Below are 22,874 nucleotides of genomic sequence, written 5' to 3' on the forward strand. Positions count from 1 at the left end.
AGTGGCCACTTTGACTTCAAATATCTCCTCTTTGGTTAGGATTTCCAGCTATTTACTTGTGCATTTGTATTTCGCAAACCATCATTCATTTAATTTTCCCGCTATAATTTTGTTTTTGCGTCACTCTATTTATAAAATGGACAACATGAAATATCATACATTTTTTTTTATTTCACGATTACCATTTCTTGTTAAATTTGGATAATTCCCGCGGCCGGCGGGAGAGTGACGTGTCGATCGCGTGATTGGTAAATCAGTTGACATTGACGTTGACGTGTCCCGCGCTGTGTACGATGCGCAAACTTTCCCGCGCTCCCTTGTTTAATGCTCAAGAAGTTTGCCGGTATCTGTATATCGAATTGATAACTCCTTCGTTTTTCTCGAGTCAAATTATAGTTTAGAAAGCGTAGTTAAAGTAGATATGTCTTAACCGAATTTCAGGGAGTGATAGTACTTACTCGACAATGGAAGAACATTCTCTACACACCCTTGCTTCTGGAGCACAGCTATAAGAGTAAAGTTATGAAGCCAGTTGCTGTGACGTTTGCTTTGCCGGACTTAATCGAGGTACGAATTTGCTTAAGACTAGGACGGACTACGGTGAACTCGTGATATATTAAATAAAATTAATGTTAATTGGTTCTCTGGGTTGAAGTTGAAGGAGTAGTATCTTGCTCGGCATGCGATTATTTGTTCAAGTCCAAGCTTCCGTATATAAATGAGATGAGAGGTTTATCATGCACCTGTCGTGTCTTTGACTGAAGTTGCTCACTCAATATTTAATTGTTAGTTTTTATAATATTTTGTATACATTGATGTGATAATTATATGTGAAGACCATGTTGCGAGAACAAAAAACTTACTGTACTAAAATAAAATAGGTGCATCGTGTTATAAAAAAAACAATGCAGCAGATAACTAAATTATTATGTAGATACATGGTGCTCTCATATTTACTTTATTTAATCCCTGATAAGTTTCAAATTAACTATAGATATATCAACTAAATATTTTTCACATTGCAAGTAACATTCTTTATTAAACACGTCTAGATAATTGTATCAATTAATACAAATCACAAATTTTAAGTGTCATGTGGTGTGTATATAAAAAAATTTAAGCCAAGGAAGGCATAATTTTAAATCTGGTTACTGTGTATTTGATTTCAGAATATTTATAACACATTGGTGTATTTTAGTTTGTCTATCTAATAGAAAAAAAAATACAAAGACAGTCGCCGTGGCAAACGATGTTAAGTGATACCGCCGCCCATGGACACTTACATTCGCAGACGCCTCGAACACAATAGCACTTTTCTTGAAGGACTAAGTCGAATAAAGAAAATTCTAAACTATTTCATATTACTAGGACTCGGTGGAAGGTTGGCAAGAATACCAGTTCGACAACGAAGGGCTCGATGAGAACTGTCTGCTCCTCAACATGGAGGCAGACAAACTGACCTCTGCCTTACCGGGTATGTATTGGATTTTATATAAAACTAATATTGTTACTAAGTTACTAATGACTGCATGAGGCAATAACTTATTAATTCTAAATTAAAATATAACGAACATTGTTTAATATCGATTTTACTTTGTCAAAAGTTAGATTAGCTTGAAAATAAGCCAATTATATACTGTAAAGGCTATTTAATACGAATTGTTAGACCATGCAATATCAATTCTAATTACAGATATTAATACTAAACTCTTAATATATAGCGTAAATGACAAACATAATGGATTTATCTAGATTGATGAATGATTTTTAAATACATATAAGTAATAATGTGTTGTGATTTGTGAAGCGTCGGTGCGTTCGGCATGTCGTCCGCACTCGTACCCGTCTACGCCGCCTTCTGGTGCGTACTGCGTATACGTATACGTATATTGTGAAGCCATTAACTATTTTTATTTTTATCATACATAATTTTAATTACTGATATTTTTGGTACTGAAAAAACGTGGCAAATGGATTGGAATAATACGTACAATCGTTATCGAAGATTGGTTTTTGTACATAGAATATTAAAAAGAATGAGTTCATTATCAGAACGGAACATTACTTGGCTATATATAAATAAATTTGCAATTGGCGTGTGAACGTATACTAATAACTAATCAAATTCATAAACACGATAAGGGTCAACTGCCTTATTGGTGGACAAAATATCTAATTTTTTTACTGTATTATTATGTATATGGCTTCACAAAATACTGTTGGTGTATGTTGTGGCTTATGGTTTGCGGATTTTATTGGTGTGTGTTTTTTTTTTGCTCTCATAACTTGTCTATAATCCAAATTATTAAGTATCAATGGTTGCTAAATGCTAAGCATGTATTAACAATACTGTGCTATGCTTTTATTGTAATTATTTAAGATTTCCTTTATGTACAATTTATATTTTTTCATTAATTACATCCTCTTACTATACGGTGTTTTAGTATTGGTTTTATTTGCATTTTAAGGAAAAACTTTTAGTATATATTTTAAACACGGATGTATGGAAAGTTTCGTAAGCCTGTCTTATAAAGCTTCAGCTATCTCAAATGTTCTTAAATAAAATATCTTCAATGAAAACAGCTACTGTAGATCTCCAAAAACGGTTCATCCAATTTTAAAAACATTTATTTCAGTGATGCCAACTTGGGATTCTTCCCCCAAAATTTAGGGGGTAATTCATACGAAAGTTGTTTATGTTACTTAATAAAAGCACAAATCTACACAATTTATACTAAGCCTAGAACCCATCTGACAACTAAACAAAATATAAATTCCAAGCGTGGCTATAACTGAAACAACAAAAATATATATGTCGCAGATTCAACGCGATTAATAATTGCAAAATTGGTGTTACTACCGTCGTCCGACATTATGACACAGTCAGTGCGCACGTCCGGCGCAGGCGACGGTCGAAACTCAAGTGACTAAATAATTCACTTACTGCCACGAAACAGTCGCGCCACTGACATTTGGTAGATCACACAGACTAAGCATCGTCAATTGTCAACGTTCACAGTCTACCTTACCATACCACACCGCATTCTACGACTAACTTCAGAGTGGCGGGAATTTTAAAATATTCATTCTCCGACATATAATACTCCAGTGTCGAAATTGAAGTTACCTCTAAAACCGAGAGTAGGGTAGAGCGGGGCTAGTTGAGCATAGGGACAAGTTGGTCAATCGAAATATCTCGCAAACTATTCACCGTACACGGGGGTCTCAAATAGCGAAAAGAAGGAGTCGTGGAAGGAGTGATCACCTCGCAATCGCTAAAGGCAACTGGAGGACTGAGTCAAGTGCCCGTGGTTTTGTTTATTTTGTGAAATTAGTGGAATTAATGGATATATATGGAAGTTCATGTGTTGTTGATTCAAGTTTAGGTCAATTAACAAAGAAAATTGCTTCAAGTTTTGTTGTTTTTTCGATAAAATACTAAAAACAAAGGGCTGATTGTCAAACACATATTTTACTTCATCTCAAATTAATATACATACCCTTGCTCAACTACATTTAACATACTTGACTTTCTGCATTTAAACAACTGTAGCTATTATATTGGACCTGTTACAAAACATACTGTAGATACTTTTGTTAAGGGATAAATTACTTATCCATCAGGACGAATAACAACTCGTTGAGACTTATCATCGAGGAGCTATATGAGCTGAAGTGAAAAATTACTCAACTAGCCCCGCCCTACCCTATAACAAAAAAAAAATAGGAGATTTTAATTGAAATTTAAGGGTATTAGAAGGTGTTCCTAGAGTGAACATTCTCGAGGAATTTAATTTAATTATTTAAATTCATAGAAAGTACTTAATAAAGTCAAAATTTAACGCGTCTAAAGAATAAAGATTCCTTAAGAAGCTAATAAACTCTCTCTAATACATCGTATAAACAATAAAACAATTGTATAATCGATTATGTAAATATGTGTAGTGCGTGCGGGCCAAACGACTCGAGCGAGCCTTGTGTTTCCATCTCTGCCTTTCTCAACGCGCAAGACGCCGTTCCAGGACGACGCCATTGCTAGTGAGTCAGACCTTGCTGCCTTTGTATATATATAAATAAAGCTAATTTCATTGGCGTGCTCCGAATCATTATTATTTATTAGTTTTACTACGGGTAAATATTAATAGATTTAAAGGCTAACTTCTTATTACACAACGATGGGCTTCATGATGCGTAGACCAGCCTTTTTATAAGACATGGCCTAAAGATGTTTGTTACCATGGTTACGGCCTTTTGGTTGCCACAGCAATAATCCGTATTTCTTTCATGTGTGGGTCTTCTGGGTCTGGCTTTTTAGTGCACTTAATACGTATATCTTAAGGTGAAGGATGGAGGTTGTTCTATTGCATTTAGTATAATTTAAATTATTACAATGTCTTTTTGTAAATTAACAAAATCATTTAACTATAAACGAAATTCAACTGAAATATAAATATTTTTTTTTATGTAATAGGAGGCAAACGGGCAAGAGGCTTACCTGATGTTAAGCGGTACCGCCGCCCATGTACACTCACATTGCCAGAAGGCTCGCAAGTGCGTTGCCGGCCTTTTAAGAATTGGTCCGCTCTTTTCTTGAAGGACCCTAAGTTGAATTGGTTTGGAAATACTTCAGTGGGCAGCTGGATTTATTGATCCACAATATTTTCAATGTAAATTTGGTCCTAATGAAGTATTCTTACTAAGAAATCCTCCTCATAAAGATAATAAAAAAATTACCATCCTAGTGGTTCCCATTATAGGGTTACAAGTGGTGTACAAGTCAGAACTAAAGCTAAAACGATAATCATGTCGGGTTGGTAACAGCCAAATTGATTTAAAAATGTTCAAACATATAATTCTCTCAACTATTACAGATTATGGGACCTTAAAGGAAGATCTCCCAACGGTAGGCTCCAATCCGTCCTTGTACTCTCTGGGCAGTCAGGACCATATTGCAGCTGACCGCGCGAGAGAGGATCTCTACCAGTGGATGGCCAAGCAGGAGCCTATAAAAGTAGTATGTATTAAAAAAAATTGTTTTTAAGTGGAATTCATGAGCAAGGTTAAAATTCTATGCATTAGTAAATTTAGTACAGGTGAATAAAAAGGTCAGCAACGCCCTTTCGAGCCCTCTGGTAATATGGGTATTTTTCACTTAACATCTGGTGACCTTCATATTCTTCCTTCAGCCTCTTTCCTTGAAGTTTGCCCATCATTATCGACTGGAACAAGTCCGAGATGAAAAAGGTAAAAAGTTTAAGGTTGGTGGATTCAGTTTCCGTATTTGGACTCTCACTGGGTCCGTTGTGCGTCATCCAGCTGGCACAGAAGTCTTCTGAGCACTTCGCTGGCTTCACGGAGCGACGTGTCCAAATACGACTTTCCGTATTTTAACAGCATGCATAATCTTTCTTCAAGTCGGTTTATTATTATAAACTTATAATTATTTTGTGTAATTTTAAATTACTCCCGACGTTTCGCGTGCTTTACAGCGTGCGTGGTCACGGTGACTTCTACATAGTTTCAATCCGGTAAAAAAGTGTTTTCTTTCAATGTGTAAAAGCTATGTTAACAAAAGAGTATACTATTCAAGTCGGTTAACAATATTTTAATTAACAGGAACCCAAAAGTAAGAAACCAATGATACCACCGTCGAAGATGAACCCTCGCGTGGTGGCGCAATCCTTTCCGGCCTGCAGCTTGTATCCTCTTCAGGGATCTCTCATGTTGCTGGATGCTCACTTGGTATTCCAGCCATTCCTGGCTGCCCTTGGTGTTTCGCCCCATCAGGTCGCACAAGGAAAGGGTGAGAATTACATTCCAATTTAGTCAACAATGACCTGATCAGAATTAAAGTATCTGAAGATAACAAGTTCCTTATCAAAACTTACTGAAAAGAAAGAACTTGATAACTGGAAGTCTTCCGCAAGACACTTTCTTTTGCGAACCAGCTTACTGTATAATAGACTCCGGGAGAAACGACATTTAAAGAAAGAGTATACTCCTCCCTCAAAGGCCGGTAACGCATTCACTTAAATGGGTGTCCATGGGCTGCAATTACTGCTTTTTTGGGCGTCACGTGGGCTCGTTTGCCTCCCTATACGTTTAACTAGGTGACGCAAAAGTGTATGGCCATTGTCCATATTTGAATTCCTTGGTAATCATTTTAGGTGAGGCGAAAGAAGGCAGTGGAGATGGAAGTTCAGGTCTGGATGCCCTGGGATGCTCGGTGTCTTTAGCGGGATGGCTTGACGCACTGCGTGTCCATATAGTAGTCAGTGAATTGGGTAGACACAAGGGAAAAGGTATTTTGTCTTATTAAAATGATAACATGATTTTTTACAGGTTTACATACATTTTCAGACGTTTGATCGAGGTGAAGTCGTGGTTGAAAGCTACCATCCCTTATTCCATCGCCCTTAGATAGTATAATATCCGTTATCTTTGTTCCATTTGTGTCCCTCATAATGTTGTAATAATTCTACTTTTCAGTAGTTTTTATTAACTATCCGTATTGAAAGAAAACAATTTTTTTAACCGGATTAAAGCTATTTGTATTATAACTTATAATACATAGACGACACACAAAATCAGCAGTCTGTAAACACACACTAGATAGGCCTAATCATTACATACGCTTGTACGAAAGTACTTGCGAAAGAAAAAAGATTCTACCCAAGATTGGTACGCGAAGCCATTGAAATCAAAAAACACCCCAATTTAAATAAAGACGGCCTTAAATAAAACACCTGGGATCCAATAATATCCAAATTAAAACCCCAAGACAAACAATCCGCGAAAATAGAGGACACCGTGAGTCATTTCTGCAAAAACCCTTCATCTGTTAGTCGATACCAACTCCGGGGAAATAAATACAGACAACACAACTTTCTCTACAGCTGTGATACTGTTTGACATTCAACACCTTTTGTCTTCAGTCACCGTGACCACGCACGCTGTTGAGCATGCGAAACGTCGGAAAAAATTAAATTTAAAATAATTATACGTTTATAATAATACAAATAGCTTTGATCCGGTAAAAAAATGGTTTTCCTTCAATTTGTAAAAGCTATGTTACGACAAACTACCATTCCAGCGTCCCAGAGCCAAGGAGACCAGGCATCGGAAAGTCCGGCGTTCCTCTGCGAGAAGATATCGGTGGACGTTCTCGTCAAGAAAGTGGCGGATGTCGCCGTGGATGAGCTGGTCCAGAAACAGAACGTGGTCTACATTTCGAGAGGACAACTCAAGAAACATATCAGTACTATGATCAACTGTAACTTGAGTATACGGTTCATATCGCAACAGGTGAGTTTTAAATTACTGCCTTTTTTACCGTGAGGTAGACGGGCAGGATCCTCACCTGATGATAAGTGATACCGCCGCCCATGGAAACTCACATTGCCAGAAGGCTCTATTTTATTGGATCTCGAATACCTGCAGCTGAGTTTCATCATCAGTCGTCGAGATAGAATATTACCGCGCACCACCATTATATGAAACCAACTGTCCACTGAAGTATTTCGGAACCAATTCGACTTAGTCCTTCAAGAAAAGAGCGTATCAAAAGGCCCGCAACGCATTCGCGAACCCCTTGGGTATTGAATATGTCCATGTGGGTATCACTTAACATCAGGTGAACCTTCAGCCGGTATGCCCCTGTTTTTTTTAAAAAAAAGGATGTTTAAAGATGCAATTAATTTAAAATAATTAAGGCAGTTTTAGGTGTTTTAAATTCAAAAAAATAAGACCATTCGTGCACAGCCGGGGCTCGAACCTACCGCCTCAGAGATCAGAGTCACACATTGAAGCCACTAGGCCCACACTGCTCTATATATACTATTTATTATATATCGAATGCAGTTACTCTTCTTCAGGAATTGTTGTATTGATAAAAAGCTTGGGTGTTACTTTCCGCGCTATTTAGTTATACCACATCAATTAAGTATTTTTTGTTTTTATTTGCAGGTCAACATGCCGCTACTCCGTCTTCTTCACCAAATAAGCAATATGTACCAAAACGTAAAAGACACTCACACCGAGCTGCGCGCACGCACCGACCGACCCAGACCGCACAAGCGGCCTTCCGGTGCGTATAAGCTTCATTGCTTAATCTCTATTTCACGCGATAGTATTAGTCATGTACGATTTACCTTTTCCAGAATACCGTGAGAACCTGGTGAGCGTGACGTCACTGGACAAGGATGTGTTTGTGGGTCTGGACCCTAAGTGGGAGCCCAACAGCTCTGACGTCACTTCCGAAAAGGGTTTGAGTCCCCCTCCTCGGCCGAGGCCCCAGTCCTTCGCCCAGAAGCTCAGATCGACGGGAAAAAGTGTCAAGGGACGACTTGGTTAGTAGAAATAGGCCAAGTGTTTTTCTTAACGAACAGTATAAGGCAGTGTTTCCCAAAGTGGGACAACCCACGGGCGCCCCACAGAGGGGCAATTGATTTGAAAGGGGGGGATTTGAAAGTTTATTCAAAATGTTTGAAATTGAATTTCTGTTTTGAAATTTTTTTGTGTTTCGTTAACAATTTCTTTGTGATTTCTTTTCATACTTATAATTTAAGTGACTTAAGTGTTTTTTTTTTTAAATATTAAATATTTTGAATGTATTGGGGAAAGGCCAAAATGATATTTTAAAGATACCGCGTAAATTAACAGAACTTGAAGGTGTTGAGGTGGGGGGGGGGGGATGAATTTGAAAGTTGTATGTGAAAAATGTATGATTTGTGATATGTGTCTACTGTGGATGATCGATCTACATGACCAGCGCTGTGGAACAACTCTGCTCCTCAGCATAATGCTGAGCCAGGGCCAATTACAACCACAGCACACACGCATTACACAATTAAAGCTTTTTCTTTAAAAAAACCTCTATTATTATTATTTATGTGTTATTGTTATTTTATGTGTTTCTGTGTGTTTTGTTAGTAATAAATGTTATGTCTATGTCTACATGATGCAAGAAAACGTAAGGCCTTTTTCCATGTAACTGCTTTATTGAAAGTCATAAGTTCAGATATTTAAAAAAACTGAAATTTTAATATATCCAATCATAATGAACCCTGAGTTCAATCAACGGGGAGCGGGGAATTCCCCGACGCTTTGTATTCGGTCAGTGTAATTTTTTGCGTGTGCGTCTATTACGGAGGAGTTCCCGATACTAGCCCAGAGCCCCACAAATTCACGATCCGCCCATGAGCCTGAGTGAGCAAAAAACGCCTTTGTTCGTACCTTAGCTGGTTTTCGTATATTTAAAAAAAAAACATTTTCTTCAAACGACTCTTTTTTGAAAGAATACAGTTTCTAGTACCGATCCATTCGTGTTCTAGGCTACAGTTCCCTAAACGAAGGCGCCCACACACCCATGTACAATGCGGAGGTGGCACCGGATGAGGCTCCCCCCACTCCCACAATCCCGGAACCCACCAGCGTCAACTTAGCACCGCGCTGTTGGCGCACCCTGTATCAGCTGCTGGAGTTGTACGCCAACATGCCGGATGCGGACACAATAACGCACAGGTAACGAATATTGTAAATTCATTCGCTTAATACCTGCAGTATTTAGGCAATGAGAATGGAAATTCTTAATTCTTTTAAGCAATCTATAAATTGTGCGCTTTAGCCTGCAACTCATCCCTGAGATCGTAGTTTCGATACCCAGCTGTACGCTGTAGATGCGCATTATACATTCGCTCGAACAATGAAGGAAAATATCGTGAGGAAACCGGCTTGCTTTAGACCCCAAAAAGTCGACGGCGTGTGTGACACACGCCAGATTGACAAATAATCATGAAACACTTACAGAAATCTGAGGCCCAGACCTAAAAAAGGTTGTAGCGTCACTGATTTGTTTATTTAGTTTATAAATTGTGCTTCCTCCTAAGAAGTAACCCTCTTTCCGGAATTCACTGTCCTGGGCTGGGTTAAACCTAGTGAATTGTCCGAATACACAGCTTCATTGTTCGTTCAGTATACGTTCATGATACTAAATAATATAAATGCTGATCGGTCATTATTGCAGGTTCTCAGTATCAACGGAGTTGCCAGAGGCCTATCGAGTCAAAGGCACGGGGCGTCCCAGCTCACGGGAACAGAACAACAGCAATTCCTCTTCCACTGCAACTGGTTCCGGCATCGTCGTCATGGGGGCTGCTAGGTACGAATATTACTCCTAACTTGTATTTTACTTAACAAAATAATTATTAACACCTATTTATATACATAAATAAATAATAGCTAGAGAGAGAGAGAGCTAGAGCTAAATGCTTTGCTACGTATACACACGTAAGTACGTATACGTATACGTACCTCAATTAAGTCAACCTGAAACATCGAAGTAACTAAATAATGTTTACATGATTTATTTTAGAATGAAGAAGAACGAGCAGTGTTGGCCTAGTGGCTTCAGTCGTAGGTTCGAACCTCGGGTGTGCTCCAAAGTACTTCCCTCTATGTGCGCATTTAACATTAGGTCAAACGGTGAAGGAAAACATCGGGAGGAAACCGGCTTGCCTTAGACCCAAAAGTCTACGGAGTGCGTCAGGCACAGAAGGCTGATCACCTACTTGTCTATTAAACAAATGATCATGCAGCAGATACAGAAATCTGAGGCCCAGACCTAAAAAGATTGTAGCGCCATTGATTTATTTTTATTTTAGAATACACCGTACGCGACTCCTAGCATCGCTTTCCGGTCTGAAGCTGGAAGCGGAAATAACGTCACTGCAAGGCTCGCTTTCCGCGTCCCGTGCTCGTCAATGGGCCCTCGGCGGTAACTTGGGAAGGACGGCCATTGTTCTACTCGAAGGTGTCGCTCCTAATCATCAGTAAGTTGACAATATTAAACCCAAATAAGTTTATTACCCAATAGTGCTTTTTTACCTGATGTCAGGATATCTGAATTGGCTAATGACTTTCTTATTAACTCACAAATGATAATCATAATAAATTTAGTATATTCTTACTAGAAGTAACAGCATTTCTAAACTTTGTCATAACTTTTGTTTCTTCTAGTTTTACTCTATCTTTCAACTTCAGACCTAGAAGACTCATTTTGACACTATTTTCACACTCTTAGTTAGGTTTCTTGTTTGTCAGTGAGTGACCAGGTTTGACATGCGTACGTCAGACACGGTAATATACAGGCATCAAAGACTTTTCTCTTGTAAAACATGTTGAAGTTTCTGTTTATCATTACTTCAGTGTCCAGTATCTTTTCCAAATATTCCTTCTTTATTTGCTATTAGATGTCCTTAGTATATATACTTATTTACGTATGCAACTTGATTTTCGTTCACGTACGTATAAAAAACTATAAAAACAATCATGTCTTTGACGAATTTGCGTCGCCGGATTTGCTATTTTGGGAGCTGAATCGGTTCTTAGATCGTGTACGTCGTACGTACGCGTCACGACACAAAGATTTCGATAAAGTTTGAATACAAATTAATTTTAAATGTAAATATGAGAGTTTTAAGATAATCAAAATATTGAAAAACACTAAAGAGTCTTTATTTAATTCCAACAGGACAGTAGTACGAGTGAGTGTTGGCAAATCTCAGGCTTTGTACTCGTGGGAGGGAGGGCGCCTGGGAGCCACGGCCCTCGGCTCTATTGGCGGAGTCCGAATCGATTTGCCGCAGCATCCCGTTGCCTTACACGGGGTCATGACGAGGTCTAGTCGACAGCTGTCGTCTACGTTACAGGTAATATTGCAGAATGATGGTGAAAGTCTGCTGGTAGTAAATTGAAATGGTATATCGCTTGCCTCGCGGTTTTTTCAGAATTTTTGCTAAATATTTCATTAGGATGTCTTTATTTTACGGAAATTGTTTTGTGCTAAATGTTAGTAATACTCGTTTATATATTTATTTCCTGAAATAGATCGCAACAGCCATGTTAGTTTTAGATTAGGTTATAATTCTATGAAATTGTGTTTCATTGGGTGACGTTGAGGTCCTTTATGAGTGTACATTGTTTTCGTTTCCGTCCAAATGGCTAGTATCCGACCCTTTTCTGTCACGTGTCACCGCCGCCAGCGCCCAACGTTTGAAACTGGAACTAACTTTTTTTACCGCGCTAAAACAACCCGCCAGAATTCTTGTTCATTGTTGCGTCGTTTTTCGTCAAGCACAGTCGCTAGGGCAAGCTTCAAAACGAAGCAGTAAATTTAAAGTTATATCGACCTAAAATGTATTTATAGGATGAAGAACCGCCGCCAAAACAAAGACGAAATAGCCACGTGCGCTGTAATTCACGGGATTCTTCTCGTAAATTACTATCTCGTACTATAAAAATTAAAGACGTTAGAGAAGATTTAGATAAAATTTCCCCTTTTTCAGAATACATCTTTAATCCTGAACAATTATCTACATATTTACAAAAAGTGGGTAGTATTGACAGAATTCGCGGGTACCAACCTAAAACAATACGCGTTAAATCACCCATACGTTCTAAATCGCCTGTGGCTTTATCGTCTCAGGTCAGTCAAAAGCCCTTTCCTGGTAACTAATACAACTCAAAACGAACGAACGAAAAGAAGAAAAGGGGGGGGGGGGGCCGTAAATATAACAGCAAATAAATACAACCACAAATTACTTAATGGGCTTTTCGGGCCGTTGTTTAAGGAACTATCACAAAAATTGGGTGAAATTAAAACCTCCTTCTTCCATTCTAAAAATAATAACCTCCGCTCGAATATCTTTCAATGGAAAACCGCCATTAGTACTACCAACGCGGGAAATCGTAATAAAGTTGCAAACGCCTGTTTCAACTGCAATGTCGTTGGAAATCAATACCATGATTCTAGATAATATTCTCGAGCCAGCGCCGCTGACTCCGTTGTTCATATCTCCACAACAACGGAAAAAATAGTCATTTTCAACATGACATCCTTAAATCAGTTCATGAAACCAGAACCTATACATCTGTTTCATCACCACCAAATGCCAAATTTCCTACAAAAAGGCGATTGGGTGGTAAAGCTGGATGTCGGCCAGGCCTATTACTATGTATCGATTTCCCTCGAACATTGAACATGACGCGTCTACCTTTTGGGTTGGCCATAGCTCCGAAAATGTTTGCGTCTGTGACAAATTGGACAGCAGAGCTATTATGCCGTGAGGGCTTACGAGTGATCGTTTTCTTGGACGATTACTTACTGGTCCATCGGAACAGAACAATTCTAAACTCCCAGGTTCTCATAGCCATGACCTTTTTGAAGAACTTGGGCTGGACCATAAATCTAGAGAAATCGATATACACCCCATCGATCATCGATCGATTTTCTGGGTATTACGTGGGACACACTATCAAATGCAAAGTCCTTACCCGCAGAGAAAGTAATCAAATTTCGTCAGTGCCTGATAACACGCTTGTCAGCCGGCAATTGGACCCTCAAGCCTGTTAGGGTATCTAAATTTTGCGACCTTCATCACCCACCGGGGAAGGTTGCATTGCCAAACGCTGCAGCGACACAGCAATGCATTAAGGAAATCTCCTCTTTGCCCGAGTCCTCTTGCAGATGAAGTGAATCAAGTCATGGTATGGTGGTTGCATAACCTCAGTCACACGACACTGATTCAAATCGAAACAAGGCATGTGAATTACATTGTCACCGTTGCCTCAAAGGTTCTTGGACTCAAAAGTCGGATGGAGTGGCATTGCAATCTATAGGAGATGCACGCTGTGGTAGCAGCAATCTCTTTGTCATCCGAGGTCCTAAAGAACTCGACGGTAATCTTGCAAAGCGACAGCAAAACTGTTGTATCGTACATAAAAAAACGAAGGAGGAACAAGGTCCCAAATGTGATACGACGACCACTTTTCAATGCATTCGGTTCACGATGAATTTATAGATTTGTTCCTTTTTAATTAATAAACTCGTTCTTTGGTACAAAGTCAACAACTCCAGAATGCTTAATATAAGGCTCACTGTACAAAGAAAAAATAATGATGTACTTTTCGAAATTTTAGCTTATGTTTACATAAGCTCATCAAAAAATATTTCCAGGAGCTAGGCGTAACGCGTACTTCGTCCCGAATGTCCCGAGGGGGAGCCGGACCGGGAGGGGCGGACGGTTCTGAGGAAGAGGGCAGCCCTCCCGCTGCACCACCCCCTCCCCGAGTTCCTCCGGCAGCCGATACGCCCCTGCTACAGCCGCTACATCTGCAGTTTTCCGTAGTGCTGCAGGTAGGTGAAACTAAAGTTTAGCAATGATATAAAAAATCATAAACAACATAAAACGTATACTAAGGCATATAATTGGGAATTTATTGTATTTAAATTAATATAAATTAGTGTTTGCTGTGTTTTTATTTATATAATTTAATAGTATATTAAGTTAATTAAGCTTCAGATTTCTGTATCTACAGATACACGCCATCCATTTTATGGTCTAAGGCAAGCCGGTTTCCTCACCGTTCGAGCGAATGTTAAATTCGCTAGAAAAATTCTAGTACTCCTTTCAAAAACAAGACGTTAGTTACTAAGCACTTGTATTATTTCAAACCACATTTATAGATCGTATACAAAATAGGATTGAAATAATGATTAATACAATAGACGCAGAGTGATTTACTTCATATATTTACAAAATATAGACAATACAGCTCCTTATTAAAGAGATCAATAATAGTGAAAATGATCAAGAATAACTTTGCAGAGTCTGAGTATAACAGCGGCTCTCTTACCATCACTTCAAGCCCAGTATAAGATGGAGCGCGTCCACAGCTCGGGCGTGACGGCTGGCAAGGCGCATTTTACCGTGGAGTTACCACATCACTCGCTCAGCTTTGTAACTAAGCTCCAGGTGAGTTGAAAGCTGTATATAAGAAGGCAGTTTATTAAACCAAATCTTTAAATTCCTGAAGAAACTGCATAATGAGTTTAAATAACGTAACAGACGCTTAAAATATGCATATATTTCTGATCAAGACATTACAAAATTCACTTACATGAGTAAATATTGGAATACAATATTACAATAGTAAAAAAAAGTACAACAACAGGCAAAACATGATTAAAGAGTACAAAAAAAACAACAATAATGAATATTAAATACAAATAATTTAACAGAAAACACACAAATCTATAATTTATTGTCGGTCATAAATCACACCTTATGGCCGTGTCCTGCAATCGATGCAGGCTATGTAATTGTTTGAGATGGCATCCCATTTCTGTACATTGGTTAAGTTAAGTTTTTATCACAAGCAAATACATAACAATGAATTTCTCATATGTAATATTCTGGATCGAAGGACCATTTTGAAAATTTGATTTCAGGTGACAGAAGCAAATATCCCAGCTGCAGCATCAGTGGCACTTCCAGCGGTGTCGTGCCGCGCACGCGTACTAGACTGCGCTCCCAACGACGCACCCGGAGCGGATCAAGCGCAATGTTAATATAAATTTTTCAACTCAATTTTGATATTTAGTGCTTGTAAAACATATATTTTAAGTTTTATATCCGATGTTGTAGCTGGCGAGGAAGGAGCCGTCCTAATGGCAGGGCGTTACTTGGCAGCCACGGCCGACATCGGCCTCTTTGAGCACACCCTGTCTACTGACCTTTTGAACCACCTGGTCTTCGTGCAGAAAGTTTTTATGAAGGTTTGACAAAATTTTGAAATTTCTGCTCAAAAATCTAGATGAATTTTCTTTAAAATATTTCAGAAGCGAGTTTCCAAGTTTCTTTGGTTTCAGCGAGAATTTTTTAATCATCTTCTGAAATGAAACAAAGCATTAAAGTACTAAAAATTAACAATTCACTAACATATTTTGATAATCTTACAATGTATAATTCTAGTATTGTCTTTTTTAAGAGAATTTTTACACATTTAAAGAAAACGCTTTTTTAACGGATTGAAGCTATGATTATAAACTTATAATTATTTTACATATTTTTGAATTTTTCTCGACGTTTCGCATGCTCAACAGCGTGCGTGGTCACGGTGACTAAAGTCAAAAGGTGTTGAATGTCAAAAGTATCACAGCTGTAGAGAAAGTTGTGTTGTCTGTATTTATTTCCCCGGAGTTGGTATCGACTAACAGATGAAGGGTTTTTGCAGAAATGACTCACGGTGTCCTCTATTTTCGCGGATTGTTTGTCTTGGGGTTTTAATTTGGATATTATTGGATCCCAGGTGTTTTATTTAAGGCCGTCTTTATTGAAATTGGGGTGTTTTTTGGCTTTCAATGGCTTCGCGTACCAATCTTGTTATAAATTATAATAAAACATAGCTTCAATACGTTAAAAAGTGTTTTCTTTAAATATATAATTCTGTTTATAGGAAGTAAACGAGGTAGTACAAAAAGTGTACGGGGGTGAAAAGCCAGTTCCACTTTGGAACGAGGAAGAAGCTTCATCGTCAGCACTCAGCAGAATCCTCTTCTCTTTGCTGATTAGGATTAAAGTAAGTTGTAATTTAAAGATCTTAATCTAGTCTAGGTAATACATGGATGATATCATCGAACTTATATTATTTACAAATACTATAATAACTTAATTAAAAAAATATACATTTTACAATTTCAAGTGTTACATGTGGCAACACTAACACACTTTCCATAGCCCAGTAATCTTGTATAGCATTTGTAATGATAAAATTTCAGCGCATCCAACTGACAGCGACCACGCCCAGCAACAGCGCAGTCCGTCTGGAAACGGGAGCAGTGGAACTGGAACTATCGAACCGAGTCCAAAATGTCACACAACCTGCGCAGTCGCATGGACTACGGCTCTTTGCGAGGGCACAGGTATAACACAGCGTTTACATCTTTTATATTGAACTGATAGAGCAATATTTGTAGGGACAAAATATATTCGATTCTATTCGATTATTCTCCGAATTAGTGTAAATTACCGTTTAAGATATTTATTCTATATATATATGTCGCAGATCCAACGCGATTAATAATTGCAAAATTGGTGTTACTACCGTCGTCCGACATTACAACACAGTCAGTGCGCACGTCCGGCGCTGGCGACGTTCGAAACTCAAGTGACTAAAGAATTCACTTACTGCCACGAAACAGTCGCGCCACTGACATTTGGTAGATCACACAGACTAACATTGTCAATTGTCAACGTTGACACTCTACCTTACCATACCACACCGCATTCTACGACTAACTTCAGAGTGGCGGGAATTTTAAAATATTCATTCTCCGACATATATATATATATGTTCTACATTACAACATTCTTTTACATGAGTAAATTTACGAATACAATAATACATTATGCTTATTAATTGTATATTAAAATAGCAAAAAAACACAAAAGCGGGCAAGAAACTGAAGAGTTATTATAAGTGCAGCAATTACAAATTGTTTAACATTTTTAATTAACACTCCATAACCCATACCATCTCATTTTGGTGTGTCAACCTGTGTTTTTGTCATTGGTCTCCGTTTTCTCTTTTTTACATAGTATTTTGATAACGATTGTTAAGTTGCAATTTGATTAAACCGTTGGACGAGCGGAGTACCCTAATGTGCAGGTCTCCCTAGACTTAGTTCAGGGGCTCCAAAATCTAACTTGGAGATTTTAAACAACTCGAATAATTTGACTTTGCCATTATTCCCCTAATTTAACTATATCCTATTTTGTCTCTATTTGTCATATTGTGTTTTCGCTGTGATAAAAAGAGACATATGAATTTTGTTACGAAGGCGGGTCCACTGCAATATTTCTAGATTTTTCCACTACTTAGAGAAGAGGGTCAACCACATATTAGAAAATTGTAATTTGCATAATGTTACCCTAGTTTTCAGGAGACTGAAACATTTTTTCAGTCGGTTTCAGAACATGTGTAGTCGAGTGGTGCAGTTTTCAGGAGACCTGTTTTCAGGCGTTTTCAGGTCTATCACTAAGATAAGGGAATATGCTAGACCGAATTTTCTAGGTGTGGGACAAGGCCGGAATGATACGCGAGGGAGAATCAAGATCGAAATCTAGACTAAGCACTCTAGAACCCCGTACGACAAGGACGGAGCAATGTGCGAAGGAGACAAAGAGTGCGGACGTTCTAGAATTGTGCAATAGCCAATCAGTATCAAGCCTAACCTAGAGTTCTCGAATATTCTTTAACATTATTCCCAGGGATATATAAGCGAGCCGAAACGCGACTAGTCACCTTTAGTTTGGAATGCGATAACAAGAGATTAACACCAAAGCGATAAGGTTCGAATAAATGAAGTGATAAACTACTGTGTGAAGTGTGTGCATAATTACGTAATTAGTGTCTGTTTTTTGTCTGTTATAAGTGCATTTCTGCGAATAATTTGTGCTCACAAATTATCAAGAAATAAACCCTTGAATAAATCTACGCCATTTTCTATCCGATCCCCTAGCTCGTAACAATACTGTAGTTATGGTTGTGGTTATAGTGTATTAGTTTTTTTATTAAGGACATAACGATTGATCAGAGCATCGGCACTCCAGTAAGAACATTCAATTACAGGTGGACATAAATTTGAGTTTGGGTCAATTGATACGCAACGCAATGTTCGAGGAGGCGGAGCCAGAGTTCCAGCAGTACGCTTTCTTCAACACGAGAATTTGTGAGTTATTCAATATTCTGGATGATTTTCTCGTTTCCAATGGTCAACCAAATACTTTCTCCGTATTTTAATAGCATTCGTTTTGCAGAATCTTTAAATGAAACGTTTTACGAACGGATCGACAAACAACGTACTAGTTAAATTTATTTATTCTTAATAAATTAGAGAGACATTTATAATGAGATACAATACTTTAAAAACTTCGAGAGAGGCGAGCATAGGCTCGTTCGGGCGTTCTACTCCTGCAGCGTGTGAGACGAAATCTCGTCAAAGAATCGCAAATTTGTCGTAGTTAATGCTACACCCTCCCTCGCGAGGGGGGTGTTTTACCCTTTTCGGGGCGTATGCTCCCTTCGGGTGGTGTTAGGGGTTCGCGCCCTGCTGAGGCAGGACGGTACGGAGACGGGCATATAGCCCTAGATGGGGACTGCAGCGCGCGGGGAGACGCAGTCTCTACTCGTTGCGCGCTCTATATAAATATTAAATCCTAAACTTAATATATTTCTATGGCACATCGTCTTGCTATCTCGTAGTATAAAAATTGAGTAATGAATTTAGACAAACGTCAATTTGTTAATAATATTTTTTTTTAAACTTGGTGAAAATACATTACGCAGTTTCATGACTTGATTCAGACACAGGACGTGACGCTAAGTTTGACTCCCGAACGTTAAAAATGTATTTTGACGTACGAAAGCCGTAGTTGGCGCTCGTATCGAAATTTCACTTTTAGGACGCATCCTAAATGAGAAGCAAATTTTGAAAATTACCACTAATAACTTAAAGGAGTAATATCAAAATATTCATTCAGCTATGCGCAACGCATTCCAAGAGGAAATAGTCTGCGGCGAAGACAAAGAAGTGGTCTTGATTCGCCTCAAGCGGCCACTCGTGTACATTCAGCCTATAGCCGTGGATCGAGCCATACTCGTGTGGCTGAATTATAAGAATGCATACGAATATTGGAACGAGAAACGCATGACATTGAATAAAGAAGTGCTGGCTGCCACTCAACAGGTTTTCGAGAAGGTGAGAGTCGTTTTTAGTTCCGTACCTAAACATTATAAAAGCTGTAAGACGAGAATTTAAAGTTTTTTATTCACTTATTAATTTCTTCCAAATCAAAACTTAACGTGCAAAACTTAAAATGTCGAAATCCTTAAAACTATTGGAATTGGTCGTCTCCGAATCATAGGCATTGCGCACGCGCATAGAAGCGAAATTCGACTTATTTATTTATTTCTACTTTGTTACCATAATATACATAATTATACAAACAAAAAGTATGTAGGTGACATAAGTTATTAGTCAACAGGCGGCCTTATCGCAAACAAGCGATTTCTTCCAGGCAACCCTAATATGGGAGAATTAAAAAAAACCTACAGAGGGTAAAGTACAGGTGCATAATTAAATAACGAAAAAAAAAACTCATAATAACACGCAACTATAACTAAACTAAAATCCAAAGAAAAGATATAAATAATAATATGTATAAACAGACATTTAAAAGCTCTGCCAAAGGTTAATTGACTCACAATTAATTTATAAACTTAGGGTCCTACAACAAAACAACGTTACAGTTTTTAAAAGCATGCACTCGCGAGCCTTCCAGCATTGATTAAGTATCACTTAATATCAGATGAGCCTCCTGCCCGTTTGCCCAACGTTCTATAAAAAAGACGATGCGAGAGCAAATCGCTTGACAGCCGGCACACAAAGGGGTTCAGCTTGGAATGGACAAACTTCTTATTCTTAGACATAGTTTCGGTTACGTCTCTCTTTTCATAACATCAAAAAGAAGAAAGAGAATGAGACTCCAGTTAAAAGAATGCTTTGAATACAGTTAATAATGTTATAATTGTATTGTACTTTCAGGTACAACTGACATCGCAGATCGGTACTCCACACTTGAGCACACTGTTCTTACAATTGAACGTGGACGACATCGGCATATGTCTGCCTCTTAACCAACCTCCAGTGGTGAGTGTCTCCATTTTTCAGGGCGTAGTTCTTCTCCTAAACTGTTTAACATTGTTTATAACTGTGTACCGTCGTGATCGACTTCCGACGGATAATCTTTAAATTATAGTATTGTCTTTTATTTATTTGTTTAACATATCTTTTACACAATTTTAACAATTGTTTAACCGGATTATAGCTATTTGTATTATTATAAACTTATAATTATTTACATAATTTTAATATTTTATTTCCGACGTTTCGCGTGCTTTACAGCGTGCGTGGTCACGGTGACCGGTTTAAAATTATGTAAAATAATTATATGTTTATAATAATACAAATAGCTTTAATCCAGTAAAAAAATTGTTTTCTTTCAACTTATAGTCATAGCTAACAAAATAAAAAAACACTTTTCTCCCTCGTACTTTGACAGAAATAAATATTTTTGACATCCTCTGTTGCATGAAGAATGGATACTTGTAGTCGTAATCACAATCTTAGTAAAGTCATTATTCCCAGTCTAAATGGTGCGGATGGGGTTGGGGCTGGGGAGCGAGCGAAGGCGGCGTGGGGGGGATGGGGGGTGACGGAGAAAGGGGGGCCGTGGTAGTCACCCTCGAGAGCACGAGCATTTCTGCCGTCAGCTCTGGAGCGTTGGTCAGTAAGGGCCGATTCGTGGGGCTCTGCCTGCGATTCGCGAGGGACTTCGAAGCGTCGCTCGATGACTGGAAACCGGAGCCCCAAGAGGCCTGTGTCAACGTTTGCTGCGTCTCCGAAGGCACCTACGAAGTTTGCAGTCGGACGGCCGCGGCGAGACATAATGGTAACTGCGCTTGTAAAAGTATAAATGTTCATGTGTTGCCTCTGCGTAAAATGTGTTTAATTAAGAAAACACTTTTTAAACGGATTGAAGATATGTATTATTAAAAACATATAATTATTTACATAATTTTGAATTTTTCCGACGTTTCGCGTGCTTTACAGCGTGCGTGGTCACGCAGATTGAAGACAAAAGGTGTTGAATTTCAAAAAGTATTACAGCTGTAGAGAAAGTTGTGTTATCTGTATTTATTTCCCCGGAGTTGGTATCGACTAACAGATGAAGGGTTTTTGCAGAAATGACTCACGGTGTCCTCTATTTTCGCGGATTGTTTGTCTTGGGGTTTTAATTCGGATATTATTGGTATTAATTATAATAATTATAATTATAAGTTTTTAATAATAATACATAGCTTCAATCCGTTTAAAAAGTGTTTTCTTAATGTGTGAAAGCTATTTTAACAAAAGACAATACTATGTGTTTAATTAATAAGTTACGAATTGTTTTAGAAAACGCCAAGTGGTTCCTGAACGTCTCTTGGCAAATGGAAGGAGTGGATATTCACCTGGACACAAACGTTGGCAAACAGTTGTCTGCGTTGGGACACACTCTCACTATGCTCACTGGTAAGTCTAAACTAATAAACATAAAATTGTTTGCAGTGAGTCATGTGTGTGTGTGTGTGTAGATCTAAACTAATAAACATAAAATTGTTTGCAGTGAGTCATGTGTGTGTGTGTAGATCTAAACTAATAAACATATAATTGTTTGCAGTGAGTCATGGGTGTGTGTGTGTAGATCTAAACTAATAAACATAAAATTGTTTGCAGTGAGTCATGTGTGTGTGTGTAGATCTAAACTAATAAACATAAAATTGTTTGCAGTGAGTCATGTGTGTGTGTGTAGATCTAAACTAATAAACATAAAATTGTTTGCAGTGAGTCATGTGTGTGTGTGTAGATCTAAACTAATAAACATAAAATTGTTTGCAGTGAGTCATGTGTGTGTGTGTAGATCTAAACTAATAAACATATAATTGTTTGCAGTGAGTCATGGGTGTGTGTGTGTAGATCTAAACTAATAAACATAAAATTGTTTGCAGTGAGTCATGTGTGTGTGTGTAGATCTAAACTAATAAACATAAAATTGTTTGCAGTGAGTCATGTGTGTGTGTGTAGATCTAAACTAATAAACATAAAATTGTTTGCAGTGAGTCATGTGTGTGTGTGTGTAGATCTAAACTAATAAACATAAAATTGTTTGCAGTGAGTCATGTGTGTGTGTGTAGATCTAAACTAATAAACATAAAATTGTTTGCAGTGAGTCGTGTGTGTGTGTAGATCTAAACTAATAAACATATAATTGTTTGCAGTGAGTCATGTGTGTGTGTTTGTGTAAATCTATACTAATAAACATAAAATTGTTTGCATTGAGTCATGTGTGTGTGTGTAGATCTAAACTAATAAACATATAATTGTTTGCAGTGAGTCATGTGTGTGTGTTTGTGTAAATCTAAACTAATAA

The 22,874-nt window shown here is 38.1% G+C and overlaps 1 protein-coding gene across 4 annotated transcripts in view; it reads left to right on the plus strand.

Moving 5' to 3' along the window:
* LOC123706968 (transmembrane protein KIAA1109) overlaps positions 1 to 22,874 on the plus strand; it is a 53,245-nt gene that overhangs the window by 11,610 nt on the left and 18,761 nt on the right. The window contains exons 9-33 of one of the 4 annotated variants that reach the window (XM_045656655.1): positions 442 to 567; positions 1,369 to 1,474; positions 1,808 to 1,861; positions 3,946 to 4,038; positions 4,872 to 5,014; positions 5,617 to 5,803; positions 6,168 to 6,302; positions 7,094 to 7,305; positions 7,966 to 8,086; positions 8,160 to 8,348; positions 9,333 to 9,522; positions 10,025 to 10,159; positions 10,662 to 10,829; positions 11,531 to 11,708; positions 14,015 to 14,194; positions 14,667 to 14,813; positions 15,290 to 15,404; positions 15,486 to 15,616; positions 16,297 to 16,419; positions 16,619 to 16,762; positions 18,472 to 18,571; positions 19,383 to 19,600; positions 20,447 to 20,551; positions 21,050 to 21,353; positions 21,860 to 21,976. In XM_045656655.1, the coding sequence (XP_045512611.1) occupies positions 442 to 567; positions 1,369 to 1,474; positions 1,808 to 1,861; positions 3,946 to 4,038; positions 4,872 to 5,014; positions 5,617 to 5,803; positions 6,168 to 6,302; positions 7,094 to 7,305; positions 7,966 to 8,086; positions 8,160 to 8,348; positions 9,333 to 9,522; positions 10,025 to 10,159; positions 10,662 to 10,829; positions 11,531 to 11,708; positions 14,015 to 14,194; positions 14,667 to 14,813; positions 15,290 to 15,404; positions 15,486 to 15,616; positions 16,297 to 16,419; positions 16,619 to 16,762; positions 18,472 to 18,571; positions 19,383 to 19,600; positions 20,447 to 20,551; positions 21,050 to 21,353; positions 21,860 to 21,976 (3,721 nt within the window). The remainder of the gene's footprint in view (positions 1 to 441; positions 568 to 1,368; positions 1,475 to 1,807; positions 1,862 to 3,945; positions 4,039 to 4,871; positions 5,015 to 5,616; positions 5,804 to 6,167; positions 6,303 to 7,093; positions 7,306 to 7,965; positions 8,087 to 8,159; positions 8,349 to 9,332; positions 9,523 to 10,024; positions 10,160 to 10,661; positions 10,830 to 11,530; positions 11,709 to 14,014; positions 14,195 to 14,666; positions 14,814 to 15,289; positions 15,405 to 15,485; positions 15,617 to 16,296; positions 16,420 to 16,618; positions 16,763 to 18,471; positions 18,572 to 19,382; positions 19,601 to 20,446; positions 20,552 to 21,049; positions 21,354 to 21,859; positions 21,977 to 22,874) is intronic. The other 3 variants (XM_045656658.1, XM_045656657.1, XM_045656659.1) reach the window with 3 other exon arrangements.

This window comes from Pieris brassicae, chromosome 3 (genome assembly GCF_905147105.1).
Source record: "Pieris brassicae chromosome 3, ilPieBrab1.1, whole genome shotgun sequence".
Lineage (NCBI taxonomy): Eukaryota > Metazoa > Arthropoda > Insecta > Lepidoptera > Pieridae > Pieris > Pieris brassicae.